The sequence below is a fragment of the Sus scrofa genome, chromosome 15 (assembly GCF_000003025.6).
Source record: "Sus scrofa isolate TJ Tabasco breed Duroc chromosome 15, Sscrofa11.1, whole genome shotgun sequence".
Classification (NCBI taxonomy): Eukaryota; Metazoa; Chordata; class Mammalia; order Artiodactyla; family Suidae; genus Sus; species Sus scrofa.
The window spans coordinates 59,812,453-59,835,601 of NC_010457.5; the positions used below are offsets into that span (position 1 = coordinate 59,812,453).

General features: G+C 38.4%; 1 protein-coding gene across 8 annotated transcripts in view; it reads left to right on the top strand.

Annotated features, from left to right (window-relative positions):
• The window catches only part of IWS1 (IWS1, SUPT6H interacting protein), a 53,079-nt gene continuing 40,266 nt past the window's right edge, over window positions 10,337-23,149 (top strand). For 2 of the 8 annotated variants that reach the window (XM_021076425.1, XM_021076424.1), the window contains exons 1-2: window positions 10,351-10,660; window positions 13,094-13,212. In XM_021076425.1, coding sequence (XP_020932084.1) covers window positions 10,627-10,660; window positions 13,094-13,212 — 153 coding nt within the window. In that variant the 5' untranslated portion in view covers window positions 10,351-10,626. Of the gene's footprint in view, window positions 10,661-12,320; window positions 12,501-13,093; window positions 13,213-23,149 lie in introns of all 8 variants that reach the window. The other 6 variants (XM_021076430.1, XM_021076428.1, XM_021076423.1 and 3 more) reach the window with 6 other exon arrangements.

Below are 23,149 nucleotides of genomic sequence, written 5' to 3' on the forward strand. Positions count from 1 at the left end.
GAACCTCCACATGCGTTGAGTGCGTCTCTAAAAAAGACAAAAGACCAAAAAAAAAAAAAAAAAAAAAAGAAAACCTGTTAAAATCTAGGATTTCTCTTCTTGGCTTGGTGATAATTAACCCAACTAGTATCCATTTGGACGTGGGTTCGATCCCTGGCCCTGCTCAGTTGATTGAGGATCTATGTTGTCATGAGCTGTGGTATAGGTCGCAGATGTGGCTTGGATCCTCTCTTGCTATGGCTGTGGCTGTGGCTGTGGCTGTGGCCGGCAGTTACAGCTCTGATGTGACCCCTAGCCTGGAAACCTCTATATGCCAAGGACGTGGCCCTAAAAAAGAAAAAAAAACAAACAAAAAACAAAAAACTGTTGAAATCTAAGTAAAGTCTGGAGTTTAGTTCATAGTATGTATCAGTATTGGTTTTTGGATTTTGACAAAAGTGACAACAAATGGTAATGTAGGTTGCTAATATTACGGGAAATTGGATAAGGGATATATGGAAACTATCTGCACAAATTTTCTATAAACCTAAAATTATTGTAAAATTTAAAATACACAGAAAAGCAGAGAATCTATGTGAGCCCCTTCTTTCAATTCTTTGGGATCCATACTAAGGAGTAGATTTATTGGGTCATATGGTAATCCTGTGTTTAACTTTTTGAGGAATGGCCAAACTTTTATACAGTGGCTACACAATTTTACATTCCTACTAGCCACTGTGTAAAGATTTCAATTTCTCTATATTCTCATTAACACTTGTTAGTTTCTATTATTTTGATTACAGCAGCCATTCTAGTTGGTGTGAAATGACGTCCCACTGTGGTTCTGATTTGCATTTTCTAATGACAAATGATGCCGAGCATCTTTTCATGTGCCTGTTGGCCGCTTGTGTATCTTCTTTAGAGAAATGTCTGTTCAAGTCCTTTGCCCATTTTTGAACTGGGCTGTTTGTCCTCTTGTTACTGAATTATAGGTGTTCTTCATATATGCTAGACATTAAGCCCTTATCAGATATATGATTTGCAAAAATGTTCTAATCTGTGGATTGTCTTTTCACTCTCTCGATAGTGTTCCTTTGATATACTAAGGTTTCTAGTTTGAACAAAGTCCTATTTATCTATTTTTGTTGTTATTGCCTATGCTTTTGGTGTCATTTTTAAGAAATCATCACTAAGTCTAAGGTCATGTAAATTTGCTTCTATGTTTTCCTCTAAAAGGTTTATAGCTTTAGCTTTTACATCAAGATCTTTGATTCATTTTGAGTTAATTTTTGCATTTGGTGTAAGATAAATGTCCAACTTCATTTTTTTTTTTGTAATTTTATGTCCAGTTTTCCTGTCACCATTTGTTGAAGAGACCCATTGAATGGTCTTAGTATCTTTGTCAGAAATCTGTTGACCACAGATGTAAGGGTCTGTTGCTGGATTCTCAATTTTATTCAATTGTTCTATATGTCTATCTTTATGCCAGTGCCACACTGTTTTGACTAATGCAGCTTTGTAGAAGATTTTGAAATCAGGAAGTGAAAGTCCCCCTAATTTGTCTTATTCAAACTTGTTTTGACTCTTCAGGAGTTCCTTGCAATTGCATATGAATTGTAGGATAAGTTTTTTCTATTTCTGAAAAAAAAAATGCCATTGGGATTTCACTGAATCAGTAGATCATTTGGGGTAGTGTTAACATCTTAACAATATTAAGTCTTCTACTCCATGAACATGAAATACCCTTTTATTTATTTGGTTTTTTTTTTTTTTTTTTTTTTGTCTTTTGTCTTTTTGTTGTTGTTGTTGTTGTTGTTATTGTTGCTATTTCTTGGGCCGCTCCCGCGGCATATGGAGGTTCCCAGGCTAGGGGTCCAATCGGAGCTGTAGCCACCGGCCTACACCAGAGCCACAGCAACGCGGGATCCGAGCCGCGTCTGCAACCTACACCACAGCTCGCGGCAATGCCGGATCGTTAACCCACTGAGCAAGGGCAGGGACCGAACCCTCAACCTCATGGTTCTTAGTCGGATTCGTTAACCACTGTGCCACGACGGGAACTCCCCTTTTATTTATTTCTAACTTCTTTAATTGTTTTTAAGTAATGTTTTGTATTTTCAGTGCACAAGTCTTCCACTTTCTTGGTTAACTTTATTTTTTTAAGTATTTTATTCTTTTTTTTTTTTTTTTTTTTTTTTGCTGTTAGAATTGTTTTCCTAATTTTCTTTTCAGATTGTTCATTACTAGTGTATAGAAAAAACCTAGGAGTTCTCTTGTGGCACACTGGGTTAAGGATCTGGCATTGTCACTGCAGTGGCCCAGGTCACTCCTGTGGCACAAGTTCAATTCCTGGCCCTGGAACTTTTGCATGCCTTGGGCATAGCCAAAAAAAGAAAAAGAAAAAAACTAATATTTTTATATTAATTTTTTTTTTTTAGGGCCACATCTGTGGCATATTGAGGTTCCCAGGCTAGGGGTCGAATCAGAGCTGTGGCCACCAGCCTACACCACAGCCATAGCAATTCGGGATCCGAGATGTGTCTTCAACCTACACCACAGCTCATGGCAACGCTGGATCCTTAACCCACTGATGGAGGGGCCAGGGATTGAACCGTGTCCTCATGGTCACTAGTTGGGTTTGTTAACCACTGAGCCACATTGGGAAATCCTGTTAATTTTGAATCCTATATTTTTGCTATTCATAGCAGCACTGTTCATAGTAGACAAAAAGTGGCAACTATTCAAGTGTTCATCCACAGAAGAATAGATAAACAAAATGTGGTATATACATACAATTGAATATTATTTAGCCATAAAAAATGAAGTCCTAACACATGCTGAAACATGGATGAACCTTGAAAATAAGCTAAGTGAAATAAGCCAGTTACAAAAGGGCAAATATTATGGAATATCTAGAATAGGAAAATTCATTGAGAAACAAAGTAGACTAGAAATTACAAGGAGTTATAAGCAAGGGAAATGGGGAGTTATTGCTTAATGAACACAGAGTTTCTATTTGGGATGGTGAAAATATTTGGAAATAATGGTGATGGTTACATAATGTTATGAATGTAATTAATGCCAATGAATTGTACACCTTAAAAAATAGCTAAAATGGCAAGTTTTGTGTTTTATATATATTTTTTACTACAATAAAAATAATTTTAAAAAGGGGCTGTGAAGGTCACTTGGACCAACCATGGTTCCAAAGCTAAATTTCTTTATGACGCACTGGCAGTCTCTACTCTTACACTTCCGGTGACGTTGTGCTCCCCACAAACCAAAATCAAAACCAAAACAAACTAAAACAAAACAAAAACAAAGACTCCTTTTGTAGCTTGAATAATTATTCAGCCACACACACGTAATTATGCATTTACATAGGCTTTGCTCAGTGTTGAGTCTGCAACTTATTTGGAATATGTCTATGGTTTCTATACAAGGTGAGAGAAGAATCCATGAAGACATCACTGCCTGGATCACTGGGCCTAGAGATGGGGCCCAATCATGGCAAATAAATGTGGGTTGCTTCCATACCATGGACAACTGGAGAATGGCACTTCTAGTTTTCAAATTTTAGGCTGGAACCATTAGTGGTCTGTGACTTGTTTTGCTGACCTAAGGCAATAAAACAACCAATGATTTTATCAGCAAAATTAGTTTATTCAGGAACAGCAAAGAATTGGGGTTCACTGAATGCAATCACAGGCAGGTCCAAAGAACAAAAGAGAGGACTGTTTTTTATAGAGAAGGGGGAGGTGGAAGGGGCTGTTAAACAGGGTCCATTGAAGGAAATTAGGAGTTTGGAGTATAGTGGCTTTTCTTTGGCTGAGTTGTGATAATCTCACTAGCTGGCTTTTGCCAGGCAAAGAAAAATTCTTCTTTGCTTCTGCTGTAATCTTCTTCCTATTGGAGATGTAAAGATACTCCCCTTTCTTTTCTTTTCTTTCTTTCTTTTTTTTCTTCTTTTGCTTTTTTAGAGCCACATCTATGGCATATGGAAATTCCCAGGCTAGGGGTTGAATCAGAGCTGCAGCTGCCAGCCTACGACACAGCCACAGCAACACCAGATCTGAGTGTCTGCAAACTACACCCCAGCTCCTGGCAACGCCGGATCCTTAATCCACTGAGTGGGGCAGGGATTGAACCCTCATCCTCATGGATTCTAGTTGGGTTCATTACTACTGAGCCACAATGCGAACTCTGATACTTCTCTTTCTGTTGAGTCTGCAACTTATTTGGAATAGTAAGGCATAAGAGTTCCCCTTTCTGACCTCCTAACTCCATTTTAAATGAGGCTCTAGGAGTTCCTGTTGTGGCGCAGTGGTTAACGAATCCGACTAGGAACCATGAGGTTGCGGGTTCGGTCCCTGCCCTTGCTCAGTGGGTTAACGATCCGGCGTTGCCGTGAGCTGTGGTGTAGGTTGCAAACGCGGCTCGGATCTCGCGTTGCTGTGGCTCTGGCGTAGGCCGGCGGCTGCAGCTCCGATTTGACCCTAGCCTGGGAACCTCCATATGCCGCGGGAGCGGCCCAAGAAATAGCTAAAAAGACAAAAAAAAAAAAAAAAAAAAAAATGAGGCTCTACTTGTCAATTTTCATAGATATGACAGAATTAAATAGTATTGAATAAACATTACCATGTGGAGCAAGAGTGATATGTTATTAAAAAACTAAAAAGCAGAGTTTCTGCTCAGCAGATGTGGAAGTGTGGGTTCGATCCCTAGCCCAATGCAGTGAGTTAAACTATCTGGCATTGCTGCAGCTGTGGTGCAGTTCGCAGCTGTGGCTCAAATTCAGTCCCTGGCCCTGGAACTTTAATATGCTGTGGGTGTGGCCATAAAAAAAAAATGAAAACAACAACAAACTTAAAATCTTATTTCCACTCTTTTCCTTTTCCTCCCTTCAAAATTTTGTTTCTTGTACAATTTTCAAGTTTAAAAAATATGGTTACAGGCAAGAACAAATATATGTTCTCCTCTCCTTTGCACAAAAGATGGCATATTCTAACATAAGTTCTGCACTTTGCATTTTTTTCCCCACACGTAGAAATCTTCTTATATATCAGTACATAAGAGAGCTTCTTTGATTTTTTTTTTGTTAAAGCTACGTAACATTCCATTGACAGATGTATCAGATCTTTGTGATCATTCCTGTTTGGATATTTAGGTTATTTCCAGTAGTTTTCAAATATTGCTGCAATGAATAATTTTGTAGATACATCATTTGTACATAGTCAAGTGTATTTCTGAAGTGAAATTGCTAGGTTAAAGAGCATATGCATTACTAATTTTTATAAATATTGCAGATCGCTTTTTTGTATAGGGCTGCACTAACTACTCTCCCCACCACCTTATTACAGAGCCTCTTCCTCCATGGCCTCGCCAAGGGAATGTTATCAGATTTTTTTCAGTCTAGAAGTGAAAAATATTACCTCAACATGATTTTAATTGGCTTTTATCTTATTTTAGGATATTTTTCACATATCAATATTTTCTCTTTTGTAAATTATCATATCCTTCGCCCGTTTTTCTCTTGAGTTTTAGTCTTTTTTTTTTGACTGTTTTATTAACACTTTATTTTTTAACTTAATTTATTTATTTATTTTTATTTTTTTCCCACTGTACAGCAAGGGGATCAAGTTATCCTTACATGTATACATCTTTTGCCCACACCTTTTGTTCTGTTGCAACATGAGTATCTAAACACAGTTCTCAATGCTACTCAGCAGGATCTCCTTGTAAATCTATTCTAAATTGTGTCTGATAAGCCCAAGCTCCGGATCCCTCCCACTCCCTCCCTCTCCCAACAGGCAGCCACAAGTCTATTTTCCAAGTCAATGATTTTCTTTTCTGTGGAGATGTTCATTTGTGCTGGATATTAGATTCCAGTTATAAGTGATATCATATGGTATTTGTCTTTGTCTTTCTGGCTCATTTCACTCAGTATGAGATTCTCTAGTTCCATCCATGTTGCTGCAAATGGCATTATGTCATTCTTTTTTATGGCTGAGTAGTATTCCATTGTGTATATATACCACATCTTCTGAATCCAATCATCTGTGGATGGACATTTGGGTTGTTTCCATGTCCTGGCTATTGTGAATAGTGCTGCAATGAACATGCGGGTGCATGTAGTCTTATTGTTCTCTAAGGGTATACATTCATTAGGGAGATTAGCCCTTCAGTCAATGATATGAATTGAAAAAAGATTTTTTTATCTTCCAGATCATTCATCTTTTGGTTTTGCTAATAGTGTGCTGTTTTTGCCATGCATATGTTTTCACATTTCTTTTATTATTATTTTAAGGTTTTTATATTTATGTAGTCTAATTAAAAAAAATTTTTTTTTGAGGGTCACACTCGTAGCATATGGAATCTCCCAGGTTAGGGGTCCAATTGGAGCTGCAGCTGCTGGCCTATACCACAGGCACAGTAACACCGGATCCTTAATCCACTGAGTGAGGCCAAGGATAGAATCCGAGTCCTCATGTTTACTAGTCAGGTTTGTTACTGCTGAGTCACAACAGGAACTCCTTTTTTCCTCTTTTTTTTTTTTTTTTTTTTTTTTTTTGTCTTTCTAGGGCCATGTTCGCGGCATATGGAAGTTCCCAGGCTAGGGGTCCAATCAGAGCTACATTTGCCAGCCTACACCACAGCTACAGCAACTCGGGATCTAAGCCAAGTCTGCAATGATCTACACCACAGCTCATGATGATGCCAGAGCCTTAACCCACTGAATGAGGCCAGGGATCAAGCCCGTGTTTTCATAGATACTAGTCAGGTTTGTTAACCACTGAGCCTCGGACAGGAACTCCTTTTTTCCTCTATTCTTATTAAGGAATTCTTAGGTTGGGTTCTTGGTTGCCGTTTCAGTTGTTTACATAAATACAGTTATACCATTTATAGTATCCTATGACTGTTTCTTTCACATATTCTAGACATCCTTCCATGTGAGAGCTAAAGATTCAATTCAATTGTATCAGCAGCTGTGTGGTGTGCCATGGTACTGATGTTTAATGACTCATTATCCAGGATTAATAGGCTTTCAAGTGAGTCCCACTTTTCAGTACTAAAGATGGTTTGGCAGGACAAATCTCAAAACTTTCAAAATCTAGTGAGTTTTGAGGCTGGGATATGAGAATATAGCTGGGGAATGCAATTGTTTCATTTGTTTCTTTACCAGCAGGGCCCCCTAGTGGCTCAAGCACAGGAAAGTGGATCAGACTTGGAGACAGCTTCTCTTGACATAGAATAAAGGAAAGGGCCTTGAAATCTTCTGATTCAACTCCCTCATCTAACACAATAAGCTCAGAACTTGACCCAGAACTCTTATCTCTGAGCCCCCAACCCAAAGCTCTGCCAGTGCCAAGCTGTTCCTTATACTGTGTGATATTTCACTCTCAGAGGGGTTTAGCAAGTTACAGTGTATCAAAAGGCAGGTGGAATAAATCTTACATTCACTTAGGGAACTCCACCTCTCTGAGACAGTTAAAAGAGTTCTGGATAACTTCAAGCTTTCTTCTCCCTTCCTCTCCTCTACTCCTTAGTATCCTTGGTGGGAAAAACAGCCTGCCTTCTGAGTGCTGGCTCTGAGGAACAGCCAGCTGGTGAAAGGGGGCTCTGGAAAATCCTCCTGGAGCTCTGTTTGCATTTACAAGAATAAAGCTTTAACTAAGCACAATGTTTATTTCAAAAGTGTGTCTTGTGTAAGGTACTGGTTTCTTGAGTACAATAAATAGATTTGACATTTCCTCACAGCCTTCTGGGGCTGAGCACATTACTGTGTGTTCAGTCAGCTTCTATCTTTCCGTTCTCCACACCACCATGTCAGTTAGGAACTTTTTGCTAAAATTCAATAATTATCCTCTTGTTACAACAGCCAAAACATGGAAACAACCTAAATGTCCATTGACAGAGGAGTGGATCAAGAAGATGTGGTACATATACACAATGGAATATTACTCAGCCATTAAAAAGAACGAAATACCAGCATTTTTAGCAACATGGATGGACCTAGAAACTATCATGCTAAGTGACGTCAGCCATACAATAAGACACCAACATCCAATGCTTTCACTGACATATGGAATCTGAAAAAAGGACACACTGAACTTCTTTGCAGAACAGATGCTGACTCACAGACATTGAAAAACTTACGGTCTCTGGAGGAGACAGTTTGGGGAGTGGGGGGATATGCTTGGACTGTGGGATGGAAATCCTGTGAAATCAGATTGTTATGATCATTATACAACTACAGATGTGATAAATTGATTTGAGTAATTAAAAAAAAGCAAAAAAAAATAATAATAAAGAAAGAAAGAAACCATGTAAAAGGAAATACTTAAGACTGTTGCCTAGTACTACATATCAGATACTGACTCACAGACTTTGAAAAACTTACGGTTTCCAAATGAGACAGGTTCAGGGGTGGGGGGATGCAAATGCTATAAAATTTGATTGTGATGATTGTTGTACACCTATAAATGTAATACAATTAAAAAAATAATAAAAATACTAATCCTCTTGTAATTGCATTATTTAGCCCAATTACTTTCATGACTGTTGATCTTGTACCTTTGGTGAAGTAACAAGATCTTTATTGGCAGGATTTACACTGCGTTCCCTTTCATTGAACCAATTCCTGGACTTCTGCCCTGTTCACTCTGCCTTAATTTACATAGGTATGGTCTCACCCATTCTCTTTAAAAGAGAACTTAGATACTGGGACTTCTTCTATTAGATGAATATTTAATTTTGTGCCTTTGGTTCCAGGCACTGTTAATTCCTTGCTCTCACAATTCTCAAAACAGCCTGAGATGTCATTCCTACCTCTGAAGGGGCAGACTTGAATTTAAAACCTAATTTCCACCATACAGGGGAAAGAATGCCCATGAACTCTCTTGCAAGAAAATGAGAATTTCCAGAGAGAAACCATCCATCTTTCTTTCTTCTCTTTCCATGTTCTTTTCTGGAGCCTAGCATTGGGTTCTGCCAGCATATTCTGACCGGCTAACAAAGTATTCCAGGGTTATCAAAGCTGAGATGTAGCTTGACTAATGGCATTCTGAGAATTCATAGCATAGCCAGCACCAGAGAATTCACATATCTCAACTCCACCGTATGAGGTGGACCTTTCAGGGCACCACCTGAGACCTTATAATAGGCTAGGCATGCCCAGAAACCCAGTCCAAGATATATGCTTTGTCAACTAACAAAAGGCCCTATTTCTGCAAGGCTATACCTCCTAGGAAATAAATATTTGCTTATACTTCCCCTGGCCCTCCTCCAATTAAAAGGCAATAACGTCGTCCTCTTTAAGACAAAAACAATCAAGCAAGGAAATAGACTTCATTCCGAGTATTGCAAATGAAGAGCACTCCAGATATGAAGATCAGTTTGTCTACGCAGGATAGTTTTATGCTTTCATAGGGAGGAAGGTAGAAAAAATTATGGATTGACTTGCAGTCAGGAAATATCAGTCAAGTAAACAGAATATGCTTATCTCTGTATCTAGCTAGTTTTAGAAGAGCAAAGATGTGAACAGGAAATTGAAGGGGTCTGAACCTGCCCTTATGAGCAGGTTCAGGAAGAAGGGGAAAGGTCTTTGACCTTGTCACAGGTAAGCAAGTGGGTCTTCTGTAAGTCTTATGGAACTCATGAAAAAGAGCAGAGAGTGAGTTTTACTTAAGAGACAAGGAGAAGAATGGTACTACTCTACAGTGAGTTGAACAGGTCTGTAAGTATCTTAACCACTGCTGTTTCCCAGGAGTATACAGGGCTCAAGGAAAGCACTTACAAGGCTCAAGTAAGGTTCAAAAATGTTATTCTTCTCCAAGATTTCATCCAGGGGCCCTTCTGGATGCAAAACCCTGTACTTCCTATCATTGACCAAAAGGCTTCTTAATATGGAAATTCAGTCGTTTTTTTAGAAAGGAAGAAAAATGCCTTGAAAAGAGACTCTTTTGATCATGCCACTTAGTAAAGCATCATAGCGCGTTAGGCTTGGAACCACAAGTCCCAGAGAGCAATGCGACACTGCTTCCCCGTACTAAAGGCGGGAATCAAGAGCCTCGCTGCATGACGGGAACGATAGTTAATTACCGTAGCATGGAAATTTTAATTTTAGCGGGTCTTCATTTTTCGGAAGATCCTCAAACAAGGCGCAGACGGAGAGCCAATAAGGTAATATTATCATCTCCATGGGAACCAGAGATAGGTTCCTCCAAAGGGAGGTTTTAAACTGCAGTTTCGACTCCCGCTCTATTTTCCCACTAGTCTCCTTTCCGGCCGTGCCGTGCGTTATTACCGTCGCGTCTTCTCATTGGCCGGGTGACAGATGACGGCGCTTGCGCACTGCATTCTTTTGAGGGTCGTGGGCAGACGCCATTTTGGCCCTAGAGGTGCTTCTGGGAAGTAGAGCGCTGACCCACACGCTTTGCCCGCCCGCCGGGTTGGGCCTCTGCTGCTGGGATTTCTAGATCAAAGGGTTCTACCGCTGCCTGTTGCCTTATTCTCCGCACTCTCCAAACCCTTTGGTCGGGCGGGAGCCTCTGAGCACCGGGCCGCGCCATCGGTGGTCACAGCGCCGGGAAGGAGGTGACGGGGGCGGCGCGGGGCGCAGACACTCCCCGCCGAGAGCCGCCTGAAATGGACTCGGAATATTACAGCGGCGACCAGTCAGGTGGGGCAGGGACCTAGGATACAGGGCTGGGGGCGGAGTGGTTACTTGGCAGAACTTGGCCTCGCACCCGGCGGGAAAAGGGGGAGGCCCCGGAGACGTTCCTTTGCCGGACTCGGCCCGAAGAGGACCGAGGCAGAGCGGGGAGAGCCCGCCGACCGGCTGCGGGCCCCGAAGTTGGAATCTTGGAGAGAGGATTCTAGGGGGACAGCGGTCTTCTGAGTCGGCTAAAGGTGTTGAGATTGGGGAGTAACTTCTAGGTATTAGGCGCTTTCTTTGTGCAAAGTAATAGGGAAGGTCTCTCCTGATACGGGACTTTTTTTTTTTTTTTTTTTTTTCCCCCCCTTTTCAGGAGTTGAGAGTATTTTTCGAGAATCCAAGGGGTATATGAGGGTATGATATCTTACCTCCTCCAGACGTTTCACTCGGAGTTGGGACTAATTCGATCTCGCCTGCAAACTAGTTTCTCCCATTAAAGAAAATGTAGAACACTTATTTGAGTTGTATACATATTTTAGAATATGTATCTCTGGGACTTAACTGGTGATTTTGGTGCCCGTCCTTCACATTGAGAGCTTTCCTTTTTCTCCTCGCTTGAGTTTGTTCTCTTTTCTTTTCCTGTTTACTCAACGAGCTCTCTGTCCCACTCCGCTAACTCTGTGCTAGGCACTGGAGATCAAGAGACGAATAAGGCAGGATCTCGTGGGGAATAAAAACGTTTCTTTTGCTTCCCTTTGTGTCCTAGTTCCATTGAGTATTCTTTATCAAAAAGTGCTTAAATAATTTTCTGAGCGTTAACTACCTTCTTTTCTGTTTTGAGTTACCTTCAATTCCTTATATGACGGCGAGTAGTAATGACAATATACTGCTTTAAACGTTTTTTCCTATGTTTTCAAATTAGTTGTCACTTCATTTGTGTTTTTAAATTATTTTTAAACAAGTACTTCATATAAAGTGCTGAAAGACATGAAAAGTTAGTTCCTTGAATGTTCATTTTTTAAGCTGTTTTTTGTTTTATTCCTGTATTCCTAATTTATGTTGTATCTTAGTGCATCTTTTTTAGGCATTTTGAAATGATTTCCTTTTATCCTAGGACTAGGATTTTAGCCTCTTCTGTGCCCTCTTCTCCCCCGTATTTTAACTGTTAAAATGTAATTTTTATTGACTAGTTAATAAAATATTAAATATATTAAAATTTATGCTTTACTCCTTAGCTAAGTAGTCATAAACATGTAGTGATTTCATTCTTAAACAAATTTTGGTTTTCTTGTAATTGTCTATAGTTCATTTTTGAAATTTATTTATTTTGGGAGTTCCCATTGTGGTTCATCAGGTTAAGGACCCAGCATTGTCTCTGTGAGGATGTGGGTGTGATCCCTGCCCTTGCTCAGTGGGTTAAGGATCTGGCATTGCCTCAGGCTGCAGTGTAGGTCACAGATGAGGCTTGGATCTGGTGTTGGCTATGACTATGGCACAGGCCTCAGCTGCAGCTCTGATTGAACCCCTCTCCCAGGAACTTCATTCCATATGCTACAGGTGCAGCCATAAAAGGAAAAAAAAATTTTTTTTTAATCAAACTTTCTAACCAAGGCTTCCCATGTCCTCCAACAGCCCTACATTCCTCTCAGTACAATTTTACCCTTTTTTTTTGGTTGATCTGCAGCATATGGAGCCCCTGGGCCAGGCTTCAGATCCTAGCCACGGTAGTGACCTTACGCTGAATCCTTAACTCACTGGCCTGAACTGGAGATCAAACCTGTGTCTCAGTGCTCCCAAGACGCTGCTAATTCCATTGCACCACAGCAGGCGCCCCTTACTTTGCATTTTTAAAGTATGCTTAAAGGTAGGTTGCAATTCGTTTTATAATAATAGTGTAGTAGTATACGCTCTCTCTTAAGGAGTTTGAACAATTTCTGGACTAGAGTTCTTTGTACTCTTCATTCATAAACAAATACTGTACATCATGTACAGAGCAGTGTTCTGAGCTCCAGGGATTCAACAGCGAACCAAAATCCCTGCTCTTTTGGCACTTGCATTCAAGTGAGGAAAGACCCACATTAAACAAAATTAACTTGGTAAGTTGTGTAGTACATTTAGAAGGTGGTAAGTGTGTGCTGTGGAGAAAATAGACTGTTATTTTAACATAAAGATGAAATAAAGTGCATACTGTTATTTAGAGTTTGTTGACTCGGTGATGTTTCCTAAGCTTCACATTCCTTTATGTATTTTCGCTGCCACATGTGTGAATAATACATGTTATCATTATTGGTGTTTGTACAAGTATTATACTGTTGTCTTATTCACAAGTTAGCATCATTAGTTATACTTCATCAGTGGTAACCTTTGCTCTTACATTATTCTTGATTCATTGTGTTCATTTCAGTTGTAGATGTCATCCATCTTACACCTTAAGTGGGTTTTTGTTTTATTTTTAAGCAGATGATGGTGGCGCTACCCCAGTACAGGATGAACGGGATTCAGGGTCAGACGTTGAGGATGATGTAAATGAGCAGCACTCTGGATCAGACACTGGAAGTGTAGAACGTCATTCAGAGGTATTGGCTAAACATCTTTGGGGAGGCTTTTCCCTTGCGTTCTCCGAGACTTGTTTTATTTAGGAGTTGAAGAGACCCCTGTCATAGGGTCTAAGCTTCAAACTCTTGAAGTAAAGGATTATAAAATAATAACAGAGAACTACTTTTAAAATAAATAGGGATAGTGTGGTTACTTATGTAATCACAGGGAAATAGTTCTGATTTAGTCCCATTTCAGATATTAGTCAGTTTCAACTGTGCTTATTGATTCAAAAGATAGGCCAGGCATTTGACATTTGACCAGGATTCCCCATTCCCAGAGTGATGTCTTAGGGCAGTGAGAGTTTGCAGTCTGAAGAAATACAATTGAAGTAGAAAGTAATGGGTGTTATCACCTATCAAATTTATATCAGGATTTGACTTTCTTCATGTGAACTGTACCAGTGTATACAGTGTATGTAATAACAGCAAACAAAATTTAAAAAGCTGTTTTGCTAATTAATAGAGAATAGTGTTGGATCTTGTGTACAGCATTTCAACATGTTTGGCCTAATACATAAATATATTTGAACTGTTTAATTTGCTTTCCTGGTTATAGAGTCAGTACTTCACAATGTTAACAAAATAAAATCGGGACTTTTCCAATAAATAAGCTGTAAGTTTTCAGAAAATACAAACTGAAACATGTAGGAAAGGTAAAGATGGCCAAATTTTCCTAAGATTCATATGCCATTTATTTGCTTGACTGCACATGCGGAGACTATTGTCCAGTTGTACATAGTACATGCAATCGTTAGAGACTATATTATTGACTGTGCTCTTTGACATATTACCAGTATACACATATATCCAAATATTTATTGAGCACCTGCTATGTTTCAGGCTCTTTGGACATATCAGTGACTAAATGAGGTTCCACTGCCACCAAAATCCTTCTCTTCTTGGATTTATTTTCAGTAGGGGGAGAAAGACATCAAACAATACACATTTTTTTTAAAAATTGTGTAGTTTATTAGACGATGGTAAATACTGTGGAGAAAGCAGAAATTTAGAACAGAGTGATGGGTGCCAGATGGAGGGCAGGTTTTGTTAAATTAGGAGAACCATGTAGACCTTATTAAGAAAGTGACATTTACGGAGTTCCCACTGTGGCGCAGTTGGTTAATGATCCAGCTTGTCTTTGGAGATACTGGTTCCATCCCTATCCTGGTGCAGTGCGTTAAAAGATCCAGTGTTGCTGTAGCTGTGGTGTAGGTTGCAGCTCCAACTCACATTCGATCCCTGGCCTGGGAACTTCTAGATACCATGACCAAGAAAGACCAAAAAAAAAAAAAAAAGGAAAGTGACATTGAGTCAAAGCATGAAAGGAAGTAACAAAATAGCCACGTGGCTATGTAGGGGAGGAACATTCCAAACAAAAATCCTAAGGTGGGAGCCATTGTGGCAAGATAGAAGAACTAGGGAGCAGGTGAGATCAGAGGTAGGAGAGGAGGGCTTATCTTTTAGTTATTTTGATGTCATTCAGTTTTTTGTGTGCTCTTAAGCATTTAGACTAAATTCTAATTAATTATGTAATTGATAAGTAGAAATTGATAACGTAAACATTGTAAAGGTATATTTAATGTGTACTATCTTTCTACTTTGGAAAACATTATCAGGAGATTGACTCATGGCTTTATGCTTTAGTTATAAATGTAGTGTTGACTTTCTTTTTTCAGTTACTTTTTAAAAATTAGATAGATTCCAAATGAATGTGCATGTTGAAATTTGGAAATCATATAAAAATTTTAAAAAGAAAATTAAAGTTAGCATGCTCCTGACAGAAATGACTGTTAGCTTTTTAATATTACTTCTCTTGGATTTTTACTCTCCTTTTTATATACAATGTATGTATACATTTTAAAGTTACTTGAGATTTTACTATATATATTTTGTATCTATATAACATTTTTATCCCTTTAAGATTATACTTATGTATTTCCTCATGTCATTAAAGATTCTCACTAAGCATAATTTTTTTGTACTTCTCTTTTTTTCTTTTTTTTTTAAACTAAGCGTAATTTTTAATGGTGGGATAATATTTCATAGTATGGATGGAACATTACTTATTCAACAGTTTCATAATTAATGTTTAGCCTGTTTAGCTATTATAAGTTCTGCCATGAACATATTTTTGTGCTTTTCATAGATATTCCCCTCCAGGAGAGTTATCCTAATTTACTAAACTTGCAAATTAGTTTCACTTTGGTATCTAATTTTTTTTTTTTTTTTTTTTTTTTTTTTTGTCTTTTTGTCTTTTTGCTATTTCTTGGGCCGCTCCCGCAGCATATGGAGGTTCCCAGGCTAGGGGTCGAATCGGAGCTGTAGCCACCGGCCTACGCCAGAGCCTCAGCAACATGGGATCCGAGCCGCGTCTGCAACCTACACCACAGCTCACGGCAACGCCGGATCGTTAACCCACTGAGCAAGGGCAGGGACCGAACCTGCAACCTCATGGTTCCTAGTCGGATTCGTTAACCACTGCGCCACGATGGGAACTCCTGGTACCTAATTTGATACTAGCAAATTTGGTGCAATTTGCCAATTTTACCCTTAAAAGAGTACTATTATCTTAAATGGAGCAGTGCAGATTATAGGCCCAAAACTTAAAAGATATGTATTATTTTTCTGTTGCTGCCATAACAACCTGAACAGATTTAGTAACTAAAAGCAACAGAGATTTGGAGTTCCCATCGTGGCACAGTGGAAACAAATCCGACTAGGAAACATGAAGTTGCAGGTTTGATCCGTGGCCTCACCCAGTGGGTTGGGAATCCAGTGCTGCCGTGAGTGTTGGTATAGGTCACAGACACAGCTTGGATCCTGTGTGGCTGTGGCTGTGGTGTAGGCTGCAGACCTCTAGCAGGACCTCTAGCCTGGGAACCTCCATATGCTGCAGGTGTGTCCCTAAAAACAAAAACAACAACAAGAAATTTGTTGTCTTAACAATTCTGGAGGTCAGAAGTCCAAAATGGTCTCACTGGGTAAAATCAAGTGTCCTGAGGGCTGTGTTCCTTCTCTAAGGGAAAATTTGTTTCCTTGCCTTCTCCAGTTCTACAGGCCACTTACATTCATTGGCATATGACTCCTTCCTCCATCTTCAAAGTTAGAGCCATAGCACCTTCAGATCTCTCAGATTCAGTCCTCACATCTGTGTCTCTTATTCTGACCCTCCCACCTCCCTCCTATAAGGACCCTCCCTCCTATAAAAACCCTACTCAGATAATCCGGTATAATCTCCCTGTCCTTAGTTATGTCAGCATATCCCTTTTACATATTCATAGGTTCTGGGAATTAGGATGTGGACATCTTTGGGGGAGGGCGTTATTTTGCCTGCTGCAAGATGGTACTCAAAACATGATTTTCCAAATAATGTGTTTTGCCCATTTGCATTTTGGAGTTTAGGCTAGTTGTTCTAATTCATTTCACTTATAGTACTCACTCAACATGTATTTTTTTAGACCTCAAAAGAAAGTGTTGAAAAAAATCAAGATAATCTTTTAAAACTTAAAATTAATGCGGGGGTTCTCTGGTGGCTCAGTGGGTTGAGGATCTGGCATTGTCACTTCTGTGGCTTGGGTCACTGCTATGGCTCCAGTTTGATCCCTGGCCCAGGAACTTCTGCCTGCTGTTGGTGCAGCCAAAAAGAAAAAAAAAAAAAAAAAATCGAAAACTTAAGTCAGGATCTTTAACAGTTGTTTGTTGTTCCATATTGGAGTCTGAGGCAAAAGGAAAACTCAATACCTATCCTGTTACTTAAATTTTAATATTTTATTCATCATGAAATTTAAAGTGTGCAATTCAGTGGTCTTTAGTATATTCACAACAATCACTCATCACTGTAGTCAAATTTAGAATATTTTCATTACCTCAAAAAAAAACCTTATAGCTATTTATTACCTCCTTATCACCCCTGCCCCCTAATCCCACTTTGTTCTGGGCATTTTATGTGAATGGCATTATAAAACGTGTTTTGTGACTGGCATCTTTCACTTAATAATGCTTTCGAGGTTTATCTAAGTTGTAGCATCTATCAGTACTTCATTCCTTTTTGTGATCAGTAATATTCCATTCTTTGGATATAACACATTTTGTTGATTCATTTGTCAGTTGATGGACATGGTAAGTTTCCAGTGTTTTTGTTGCTGCACCAGTTTACATTCCTACCAGCAGTCTGTGAGGGTTCCCTTCCCTTCTACATCCTCTCCAAAGCTTGCTATTTCTTTGTTTTTTTGTGGTTTTTTTTTTTTGGTTTTCTTTTTTGAAAAGAGCCATTTTGACAGGCATGAGGCGATGTCTCATTGTGGTTTTGATTTGCATTTCCCTGATGATGAGTGATGCTGAGCATCTTTTCATATGTCTGATGACCACCTGTATATGTCTTCTTTGGACAAATGTCTAGTCAGATTCTCTGTCGGTTTTGTTATTGGGTTATTATTTTTTTAATGTTGTATGAATGTATATTTTTGGATATTAGCCTCTTATCAGATATATTTCTTAAAAATATCTTATCCCATTCAGTAGGCAGACATCATTTTGTTGATAGTTTCCTTTGCTGTGCAAAAGCTTTTTTTAAATTATTTTTTATTACTCAATGAATTTATTACATTTATATTTGTACAGTGATCATCACAATCCAATTTTATAGCATTTCCATCCCACGACCCCAGCACATCCCCCCATCCCCAAACCTTTTTATTTTGATATAGTTCCATTTGTTTATTTCAGCTTTTGCTTCCCTTGCCTGAGGAGACATATCCAAAAAATTTTGCTGAGACCAGTGTCAAAGAGTGTATTGCCTATGTTTTCTTCTAGGAGTTTTATGGTTTTAGGTCTTAATAAGTCTTTGTTCCATTTTTAGTATATTGTATATGGTGTGAAAGTAATCCAGGTTGATTCTTTTGCATGTAGCTGTCCAATTTTCCCAACACCATTTATTGAAGAGACTGTTCCTTCCCATTGTATATATATATTTTTTTCCATTGTATATTTTTGACTTTTTTGTTGTAGATTAATCAACCATATATTCTTGGGTTTATTTTTGTGCTCTTTTTTTCTGTTCTTTATATCTGTGTGTGTCTCTCTTTTTTCTCCTTTGTTTAAATGTGTCTCTTTTTAATGCCAATACCATACTGTTTTTTTTTGTTTGTTTGTTTGTTTGTTTTTGGTTTTTTTTGCCCTTCTGCCATTTCTTGGGCCACTCCCACAGCATGTGGAGGTTCCCAGGCTAGGGGTCCAATCGGAGCTGTAGCTGCCAGCTTACACCAGAGCCACAGCAACGCGGGATCCAAGCCACATCTGCAACCTACACCACAGCTCACATCAATGCCGGATCCTTAACCCACTGAGCAAGGCCAGGGACCGAACCCGCAACCTCATGGTTCCTAGTTGGAGTCATTAACTACCTAGCCACAACGGGAACTCCAATACCTCCAATACCATACTGTTTTGACTGCTGTAACTTTGTAATATAGTTTGAGAGCAGGGCATGTGATACCTCCAGCTTTGTTCTTTCTCAAGATTGTTTTGACTATTCAGGCTCTTTTGTGGTTCCTTACAAGTTTTAGGATTATTCTAGTTCTATGAAAAATGCCATTGCAATTTTGAGATGGATTGCATATGTCATCTTCAATTTCATCTGTGTCTTACAGTTTTCAGTTACTTTGTTGGTTAAATTTATTCCTAGATATTTCATTCTTTTTGATGCAGGTCTAAATGGGATTGTTTTCTTAATTTTGATAGTTCATTGTTAGTGTAAAGAAATGCAACAGATTTTTGTATATTGATTTGTATCTTGCAACTTTACTGAATTTATTGATTAGCTTTAACAATTTTCTGGTTGAGTCTGTGGTTTTCTGTATATAATGACAGTGTTCCTTCTTCCTTTCAGATTTGAATGCCTTTTATTTCTTTTTCTTGCCTAATTGTTAAGACTTCCATTACAATGCTGTATAAAAGTAGTGAGAATGGGCATTCTTGTTTTGTTTCTGATCTTAGAGGAAAAGCATTCAGCTTTGCACCATTGAGTGCAATGTTAGCTGTGGGCTTGTCTTGTGGCCTTTGTTATGTTAAGATACATTCTCTCTTTACCCAATTTGTTGAGAGTTTTTGTCATAAGTTGATGTTGACTTTTGTTAAGCTTTTTTTTTGGTTTTTTTTTTTTTTTTTTTGCATCTATTGAGATGATTGTGTGATTTTTAGCCTTCATTTTGTTAATATATGTATTACGTTTATTGATCTGTAGCTGTTGAGCCATCCTTGCATCCCTGGAGTAAACCCCTCTTGATCAAGGTATATGATTCTTTTAATGTATTATCGAACTTGGTTTGCGAATTTTTTGTCGAGGATTTTTACGTGTGTTTGTTCATCAGGGATGTTGGCTTGTAATTTTCTTTTCTGGTGTCCGTATCTGGTTTTGATATCAGGGTAGTGTTTGGCTTCATAAAATGTGTTTGTTTCCCTTTTTTTTGTTGTTTTTTTTGTTTTTTGTTTTTTGTTTTGTCTTTTAGGGCTGCACCCACAGCACAAGAAGGTTCCCAGGCTAGAGGTCAAATCAGAGCTGTTAGCTTCCAGCCTACGCCAGAGGCATTGCAATGCTGGATCCAAGCCGCATCTGTGAACTACACCACAGCTCACAGCAACACCGGATCCTTAACCCACTAAGCAAGGCCAGGGATTGATCCCACAACCTTATGGTTCCTAGTCAGATTCGTTTCCACTGTGCCACGACTGGGAACTCCCAAAAAATGAATTTGGAAGTGTTCCCTCCTCTTCAGTTTTTTGGCAGCATTTGAGAAGGACTGGTATTAATTCTTTAAGTGTTTGGTGGAATTCAACAGTGAAGTCATCTGATCCTGAACTTTTCTATGTTGGGAGGTTTTTGATTACTGATTCAGTCTCCTCACAGTAATTAGTCTATTTAAAATTTCTATTTCTTCATGATTCAATCTTGGTAGGTTCTGTTTTTCTATTAATTTATCCATTTCTTAAAGATTGTCCAGTTTCTTGGAGTATAATTGTTCTTAGTTTTTATGATTGTTTGTGTTTGTGTGGTATCAATTGTAATGTCTCCTCTTTCTTTTATAGTTTTATTTCTTTGCATCTTTTTTTTCCTTAGTAAGTCTAAAGTATTCTTTTTTAAAACAGATTTTAATTTTATTTAACTTTCTATTATCTTTTTAGTCTCTATTTTATTTCTTTGTTATTTCTTTTCTACTAATAACTTTATTAGTTCTTTTATCTTCTTCTAGTTCCTTGAGATATAAAGTTGTGATTTGAGATTTCATTTTTTTTTAATGTAGGCTCTAAACTTCCCTCTTATAACTGCTTTGCTGTATTCATAACTTTTAGTATGTTGCATTTCAGTTTTCATTTGTCTCAAGATATTTTTTGAATTCTCTTTTTCCCCATTGGTTATTCAGTAACATGATGGTTTTTTTGGTTGTTGTTGTTTTTTATTTTTTATTTTCCCACTGTACAGCAAGGGGATCAAGTTATCCTTACATGTATACATTACAATTACATTTTTTCCCCACCCTTTGTTCTGTTGCAACATGAGTATCTAGACAAAGTTCTCAATGCTATTCAGCAGGATCTCCTTGTAAATCTATTCTAAGTTGTGTCTGATAAGCCCAAACTCCCGATCCCTCCCACTCCCTCCCCCTCCCATGTTTAATCTCCACATATTTGTGAAATTTTCAGTTTTCTTCTTGTAATTGATTTCTAGTTTCATATTGTGGTCAGAAAGGATGTTTGGTGTGATTTCAATTTTCTTAAATTTATTAAAACTTTGTGGCCCAGTAGATGATCTGTATCGAAGATCGTTGCTTGTGCACTTGGGAAGAATATGTATTCTGCTGCTGTTGGATTGAATGTTCTGTAAATATCTGTTAAGTCTGTTTGGTCTAATGTACGGTTTAAGTCCAGTGTTTTCCTTATTGATTTTTCTGTCTGGATGATTTAGCCATTATTGAAAGTGAGTTATTGAAGTCCCCTACTATTACTGTGTTGATATCTTATTTCTTCCTTTAAGTCTGTTAACATTTGAGTCCTCTGATGTTAAGTGCATACATATTTACAAATATTAAATTTTTTGTTAAGTCTTTTATCATTATATGATGACTTTCTTTGTATCTTACAATTTTTGGTTAAAAGTCTCTTTTCTCTGATTATAAATATAGCTGTCCTTTCATTTGTTTTCCATATGTATGGAATATCTTTTTCCATCCTTTTTTTTTTTTCAGCCTGTGTTTGTGCTACAAGCTGAAGTGAGTCTGTTGAAAACAGCATATAGTTTGGTCTTTGTTTTTTTGTTTTTTGTTTTTAAGGCTGCACCTGTGGCATATGGAAGTTCCTAGGCCAGGGATTCAGTCTGAGCTGCAGCTGTGACTCAGCGGCAGTCCCGAATCCTTTAACGCACTGTGCCAGGCTGGGGACCAAACCTGCGCCTCCACAGTGATTGAGCCACTGCAGTTGAATTATTATGCCGCAGTGGGAACTCCGGTCTTTTTTTTTCTTCCACACATTCAACTTTTGGTTGGGGAATTGAGTCTATTTATAGTAAATATTGGTAGATATGGACTTACTATTGCCATTTTGTTGTTTTCTGACTGTTTTGTCATTCCTTTGGTTTGCTCTCTTCCTTTGGTTTGATGATTTTCTGTAACGGTATGCATAGATTATTTAAAAAATTTTTTTTATATAGCTAGTATATCTTTTTGCATTGTGACTGATATAAAATTTCTTGTACTAGACTTTAAGCTGGTAACTTCAAATACATACTGAAGTTATACATTTTTGCACTCCCCTCCCTGCATTTTATGTTTTTGATGTTAGTTTGTCTTTTTACCTAATTACCTAATCCAGTAATACATTCTTTCAGTGAACAGTTATTTTTAATACTCAGTGCATTTTAATTTCTTTGGTGTTTCCTTTTTTTTTTTTTGTCTTTTCAGGACCGTACCTGAGGCATATGGAGGTCTCCAGGCTAGGGATCTAATCAGAGCTGCAGCTGCCAGCTTACACCAAAGCCACAGCAACGCCAGATCTGAGCCTCGGCTGTGACCTACACCACAGCTCACGGCAACGCCAGATCCTTAATCCACTGAACCAGGCTAGGGATCGAACCCACAACCTCATGGTTCTAGTCAGATTCATTTCCGCTGTGCCATGACGGAAACTCCTCCACTATATTTTTGAGGTTTGTTTTGTTTTGTTTTGTTTTTAGTGATTCTGGAGTTTACCACATGTTTTAATTTAACCAGAATCAGCTTTAGATTATGATAGCTTAATTCCAATGATACATATATTAAGCTTAGTGCTATGTAGCTATGTTCTTTTTGCCATTTTGTTATAGTATTGTTATACATATTATATCTATTAAAGTTAAAAACCCAACAATACATTGTTATAACTATTACTTTTCCAACAACAACAAAATGTAGTTCTCTGTTGGCCTCACAGTTAAAGAGTTGGCATTGTTACTGCTGTGGCTCAGGTTCAGTCCTGGCCCAGGAACTTCTGCATGCTGTGGGTGCAGCCAAAAAAATTTATTACTTTACCATCTGTTGTTTCCTTAATTTAATACAGCTGTCTTTTTCTGATAAATCTGATATCTGTTACCTACTTTTTTCCTGGTTGTGGGTCAGATTTTCTGATTTCTTTGCATGCCTCTTAATTTTTTGTTGGAAACTGGATATTTTAGATTAACGTGTGGTATCAACTCTGGATACTGGTCCCACCCAGACCAGGGGCTTGTTTTTGTTAATTGCTTGTTTGCTGACCCACTGGATTATTTTAGTGAATTCTCTTTCCTCACCCACAGTTTTAAATCTCTGATGTTGCATCCTCAGGAATGTGCAGTTTGGCAAATGTTCAAAGTTAACCTGGGATGATGGTAGTATTAGCAGGACTCTCTTTT